At 40.0% G+C, this 6,679-nt stretch overlaps 1 protein-coding gene across 4 annotated transcripts in view; it reads left to right on the top strand.

Moving 5' to 3' along the window:
• Dus2 (dihydrouridine synthase 2) overlaps positions 1-6,679 on the top strand; it is a 52,508-nt gene that overhangs the window by 12,632 nt on the left and 33,197 nt on the right. For all 4 annotated transcript variants that reach the window (XM_004625841.3, XM_023709407.1, XM_023709408.1 and 1 more), the window contains exon 3: positions 4,537-4,582. In XM_004625841.3, coding sequence (XP_004625898.1) covers positions 4,537-4,582 — 46 coding nt within the window. The remainder of the gene's footprint in view (positions 1-4,536; positions 4,583-6,679) is intronic.

Genomic DNA, 6,679 nt, shown 5'->3' with positions numbered 1-6,679 from the left:
AACCTGGGATTGAACTCAGGCCCTTGCACTTGCCAGGGAAGCATTTATTCCACTGAGCCATCTCCCCAGTCCCTTTCTTCATTTTTTTTGTTCTTTCTTTCTTTCTTTCTTTCTTTCTTTCTTTCTTTCTTTCTTTCTTTCTTTTGATCTCTAGCATTTGTTTTATTTTATTTTATTCTTTTGTATTTTAGCGAAGGGTCTATAGGGTGTTTAGGATCTCACTAATAGATCAGACTTATAGTGATCCACCTGTTTACAGCCTCCCAAAAGCTGGGATTACAATTGTGCTACTGCTCCCAGTCTCAATTGCCACTGTAGTGCACCCCAGCGAGGCAGGCCCAGGGATCAAACCCCAGGCCCCTGCGCCTGCTTGCAGGCACTTTAATCCGCTGAGCTATTTGGCTGGCCCATCTTTCTTGAGATTTCATAAGCAAATTTAATAGTTGAATGATGTCTCAGTCTGAGATGTGGTCACTTCCAAGGCTGTCACCATCACCAGGAAGAGCCATATATAATGAGACTGGTTGCCTACATGGTTGTGGTGATCACTAGATGTGTGGATCACTTCATACGGGCTTCAGATACCACTGGGAAAGACTGCAGAGAGTGTGAGTCGCTGTTCCCCAATTCACTTTCAAAGGCTTCAGCCACTGGTCACTTGGTCCATTGTTTCTTAGCCTGGGGTGAGGCAGCACATCATGGCCAAGAGGCTGTGTCGTGGGAAGGCTGCTCACTTTTTGGCAGCTAAAGCAAAGAAAAAGGAATAGCCTCTTTCTGGTTTTTAATTTAGATAATCTCAGTTGACTTAAATTTGCTAATTATGTTCTTCACTCTGCTCAGATTTTCTGCTTTGTCACTCTAGTGATTTTTTTTTAACTTCAATTACTATATTGTTAAACTTTAGAATTTTTATTTGATTATTTTAAAATAATTCCTATTTCTTTATTCGTATTTGGGGGAATAATTGTTCTTATATATTTGCTTAGGGTTTTCTTTTCTTTTTTTTAATGTATTTGGTACAAGTTCTCACTACAACTTAGACTCATAGTGATCTTCCTGTTTCAGCCTCACCAGCACAGGGATTACAGGCTTGAGCCACCACTCCCAGACTCATGGCTAACTCAGTGTGCCAGAGGCAGGGCTGGCAGGGCATGTGGTGTGGGGAATTGAACCCCTGTCCCTGTGCTTACCTAAGCAGTTACTTAGTCCACTGAGCTATCTCTCAGGCCCAGGGTTTTCTTTTTTGTGTTTTGCTTTGGTGGTATATTGGAGATTTGATCCATGGAGCACTGAGCTATGTTCATGCCCTTTTCATCTTATTTTATTCTGAGACAGAGTCCCACTAAATTGCCCAAGCTGGCCTCAAACTCAAGATCTCCCTACCTATTCCTCCTGAGTATCTGGAACATGGTGGGCATGTACACCATACATGAATGGCTCCTTCAGTTCTTAAGACATGGTTACTTTGTTTTTGAACTTATTTAAGGTAGTTGATGTAAATATTGTGCATCTACTAAGTCACTATTTACCTTTTTTTCTGTATGTGGATCATATTTCCTTGGTGGGTTTTATTTCTTCCATGTCTCATAATTTGTTACTGCTGTTGAAAACTGAATAATATAAGGTGGCAACTCTGGAATTCAGGTTCTTTCTTCACGCAAGGGTTAGGTTGGTTGTTTAGTGACTCTTCTAAACTATTTTTTTTTCTTGTTAATTAATTATATGTGGCCTTAATTGGAAAAAGTAAAAACTAAGACATTGAAAAATCATCTACAATTTCACAGTTCATTCATAAGTGTGGGAGAACCTACTTGTTTAATTTCATAAAGTAAAGCTCCAAATTCCAAATTGCTTAAGACTGTGAAAATGGAGAACTAGGCAAGGCTGCCCTTTAGTGGTCAAAGTGAAGAATGGCAAGGGGACGCCCAAACTGTTTAGTTTTCGAAATTAAATTGGAAAATGAAAACAAGCTCACAAGCCAAAGAATGTAAAAATTGGTACTTATAAATTTGTTAGTTATAACTTCTAATATTAATTTGTAGTAATTAAGGTAATTAAAACATGACAACATCAGTTTAATAACTAAAACTTTCCATCTGAATTCGAGTCTGCATGGATCTCTGATTTCTTTAGAATTCCTTAGAATTGGTATTTGTCCTTTTTTTTTTTTTTTAATTTTTTTTTAACATTTATTTATTGTGTGTGTGTGTGTGTGTGTGTGCGCACACGCGGCCAGCTCAGCCCACCAGGGGGCGGGGCTGGCTGGCATGTGGTGCTGGGGGATTGAACCGCGGTCCCTGTGTTTTGCCAAGCTTGTTCCAAGTAGGTGCTTTAGACCACTGAGCCATCTCTCCAGCCCCGGTATTTGTCCTTATTTTATGTCATGTTTTATTTACATGAAGACACCATTCACTGTGGCTGCTTGTGGCTTAGTACTTTAAAAAGACCTTTTCAATTGTTCCAATGTTGCCAGAATAAAACAAAATAAACATTCTTTAAGACCCTTTCTGTCCATCTGTCTGCCTGTCACTCTGTCTCTGTCTCTGTCTGTCTCTGTCTCTCTCTGTGCCTATCTCTGTCTATCTCTGTCTCTCTTTCTCTGTGTCTCTGTCTCTCTGTGTATGTCAGTCTCTGTCTCTCCGTCTCTCTGCATCTGTCTCTCATATTTTTGCTCATGCAATTTTTTTCCATAATTTTATTGAGAAACAAATAGCAATGAGAGTTTCAAACCAAATTGGTAGGACAGTTTCAATAATTAACACATTGCATACATTCTTCCTAGTGATTAATTGCTGTACAAGATGCGGACATGATATCCTATTTACAAACACTATTAGAACAAATCTCTCTATTCATTAAGAGAATGTAACTATATATCTATCCTAACCATTTTGAATACACAGATACAAAATGGACATTCATCTGTATTCCCCTCATCTTTCTTTTTTTTTTTTTTTTTTTTGGTGGAACTGAGGATTGAACTCAGATCCTTGTGCTTGCCAGGGAAGCGCTTATTCTACTGAGCCATCTCCCTGGCCCCTAAACTAATTTTGTAAAGTCTCTAATTTTTGTTATTTGTGACTAGTGAGGTCTCTGCTGGTTAGCTTAATGGTCAGCTAATAATTACTTAGAGATTTCTACACCACAGCCAATGAATTTCCCAGTCATTGCTCGGGGTCTTGCCCTGCTTTATCCTGCTTGTGTGCCTGCTGAAGCTGAGCCTGCCTAGTGATCTTTTCTTTTCTTTTTTTGGCAGAACCGGGGATTGAACTCAGGCCCTTGCACTTGCCAGGGAAGCGCTTATTCCACTGAGTCATCTCCCCGGCTCCTTCTTTTCTTTTTTTTTAAGAGCAAGCCATTCAGTGTTTCCCACTTGCCATTGTGCTTGTTTTTTTGTTTTTTGTTTTTTTTTTTCTTTCTTTCTTTTTGTTTTTGTTTTTAAAACTAAGATAGCAATACAGGTGCCCTGCATTGTACTTGAGTTGGTTTGCCATACTGATTCTTGGGGTTTTGATGCCCATCATGTGTCTACACTATGTGTCTGGTCAGGCATAATGGGCACAAAATGCTTAGAAATGGAAAAAAATAGTCACAGAAACACCTTGGACATGTATTAAACAAGATAGTGAATTTACTGAGAAGAGCCCCATGGATGTCATAGGAGCCCTTTGGCCATGTTTTCCCTGATAGTCCACTTGTGAGTTGGGTGATTATGTGCACTTGACTGGTTATAACTTGTGGAGGCTCACAGGGAGTCAGTGTTAGGATAAGAATCATGGGGCCGAGGCTTCCTGTCTTCTGGACATTCAGAGTCCCTGGGCATAAGTTTCTGGGCAGCATGACAGGTGCTTGGCTTTTCTGACTTGTCTTCCACATCTGCTGAAATGATTACTGAACAAAACAGAGCAGTGTTATCTCTTAAGAGTCAGAGAATCTCAGTTCTCCAGAATACATAAGCATTCCCTTTATTTTTATTATTCTGATTTTGAAGAACTCCTTTTCCATTTTTTTTCCTGAGTCTGTTTGAACATCTCCAGAGTTGAGGTGCTTGCCCCTTTTATTTACACAGGGTAAGCCATGTTGGATAGGTTTTTCTCTCCTCTCTTTTTATCTCAAAACCTCTTTCCAGTAAGTCTGTTTCCTGGTCTCTCTACTTTCCTGAGAGCCCTTCACTGCCTCCCCTTTGCCTAGGGATTAAGTTGACATTTTTTGGGTTTAGTTTTAGCTGAGACTAGTAAGTGAAGATGAAGTCCTGGTGCCTACATGCTGAGATATTTTCTTCTCCCTGGCTCCGAGTACCTCGTCCTTTCTTGGCCTCAAACATGTCCAAGGTCCCTAATTAAGGTTACATCATTTAGAGCTCTGCTTTTCATGCTTTGGAGGAGAAGACAGAACATCTTGTTCCAAATGCCATGGTTTGTTGTTGATAGTAGGGTGACTAGGCCAGGTATTACCTATCACTAGCCATGAGGGTCCTTCTCCTGTACCAAGGACCGAATGTCCAGGGCTTATGAGTGTTTTCTGATTCCTCTATAGGAACTAATTGACCTCAAGATGCTTCAGTGCAAGAGAGTTGTCAATGGTGAGTACAGTGTTTGTCCCAACCAGCCCAAGCAGCCCTACCATTGCTCCTGCCTGGCTGTATACTGACATTATATAAATTACATGCTGTCTGGAGGGCAGTCATTGCTGTCCACAAACAGCTAGATGCGAAGCAGGCTAAGAATGCCTCCTCTCTTTGGCTTGCTGATATAGAAATGTTGCTGTTTTATGGACTCTGGGATCTCTTGGAGGGAGGATCGCTACAGCATTGGCTCTGATTCACTCAGTAGATTGTATTTTAGTCATTTTTCTGCCACTAGGACAAAATACCAACCACCCACAACTTAAAGGACAGGTTTGGGGGCTGGTGAGATGGCTCAGTGGTCTAAAGCACCTACTTGGAACAACCTTAGCAAGGCACAGGGACCGCGGTTCAATCCCCCAGCACCACATGCCAGCCAGCCCCGCCCCCTAGTGGGCTAAGCTGGCCACACACACACCCCCACAAATAAATAAATAAATATTTTTTTTTTTAAAAGACAGGTTTATTTTGGATCACAGTTTCATTATTTCAGTATATGTTCAGCAGGTGCCAATGCAGAAATGTGTGGTGGAAGGACCTGGGTAAAGAACAGCTTCAGATCCTATGACAGTGAGGAAGCAGAGAGAGAAGGGAGGAACTAGGGAGGAAGATATGCTGTTCCAGGTCATGCCTGCAGGGACCCACCTCCAACCAGGCCTTGCCTTCTAACAAGTCTGCTGTGAACTCATCAGTGGACTCATCTACTGATGGGTGTAGAGCTGTAGACCCAATCACTTTTCAAAGTCTTGCTTCTGAATACATGAGTCTTTTGGAGGACATTCTGTTTTTTCATTTGATATTTTTAAAAAATTATTGTTATTAGTACATATTTGTAGTATATAATGATTACTTTCACCATGGGGAATTGATATATGTACATATGACATCTTTTTTTTTTTTTTTTTTTTTTATTTAGTGCAGGGTCTACAGAGTCTCACTACACAAATCGTACTTGAAGTATCCTCCAGCTTTCAGCCTTTCAAGTGCTGGAATTACAGGTGCGGGCTACCACGCCCAGTCTCAATCACTGTCTCAGTGCGCCCTGGGGGTGGGGATGGCATGGCACACCAGGGATCGAACCCCTGGTCCCTGCATCTGCCTAAGCAGCTGCTTTATTTTATTTTTTAAATTTTTTTGCAGAACCAGGGATTGAACAGGCCCTTCAGCAGCTGCTTTAATCTGATGAGCTATCTTAATTCTTTTTATATTGGGAAGCATTCTAGACCTAAACCTCAACACTGTGTGACTTTGAGCAAGTCATATAACTTCTGTACTTATGAGTAAAATGAAAATCATAAACCTTACTGTAATTCAGTCATAGAATTGGAGTGAAAGTAAATTAAAGTACCAGTAAGTACATTGTACAACATGAGCTCTATGCAAATGGAAGTTATTTTGTTAAATTGCGGTTTTGTTTATTCTTTAGTGGTTCAGCTTTGATTAGGGTTTTGGTGTCTTTGGTATGTGGCCGATCAAAAATTAACTGTGTGAAGGGCCAGGGAAATAGCTCAGTAGAATAAGTGCTGGCCTGGCAAGTACAGGATCCTGAGTGCAGTTTCTCGTATCGCAAAAACAAACAAGCAAATCAAAAGAGACAAAACAACAACAAAAAACCCTTCCTTTTGGGCTGGGGAGATAGCTCAATAGAATAAGCATTTTCCTGGCAAGTGCAGGGTCCTGAGTTCAATCCCTAGTACTGCAAAAAAAAAAAAAAAAAAAAAAAAAAAAAAAAAAAAAAAAAAAAAAAAAAAAAAAAAACAACAACAAAAAAATTGTTTAAATTAAAAAAATTATTAGAGTAAAAGATACATTGGCATTAATCACTCTCAAAATACTCCCTTGTCACTTCAAATACACTTATCTCTTATTAGATAAGGGAACTAAGTTCCCTGTGAAGTTAAATAACCTACCTATTTGCCCAGCCCTGTAACATTATCTTATGTGTGTTTTTCTCCAAGACATGATATTTATTTTGGGGTGGGGATTAGACCCAGGGCCAATCACAGATTCTCCCAAGCATGCTACTTAATATATACCATTAGTTTAAAAAAATAA

Source organism: Octodon degus, unplaced genomic scaffold, assembly GCF_000260255.1.
Source record: "Octodon degus isolate 3935 unplaced genomic scaffold, OctDeg1.0 scaffold00011, whole genome shotgun sequence".
Taxonomy (NCBI): domain Eukaryota; kingdom Metazoa; phylum Chordata; class Mammalia; order Rodentia; family Octodontidae; genus Octodon; species Octodon degus.
This window is presented reverse-complemented; position numbering and strand designations above follow the sequence as displayed.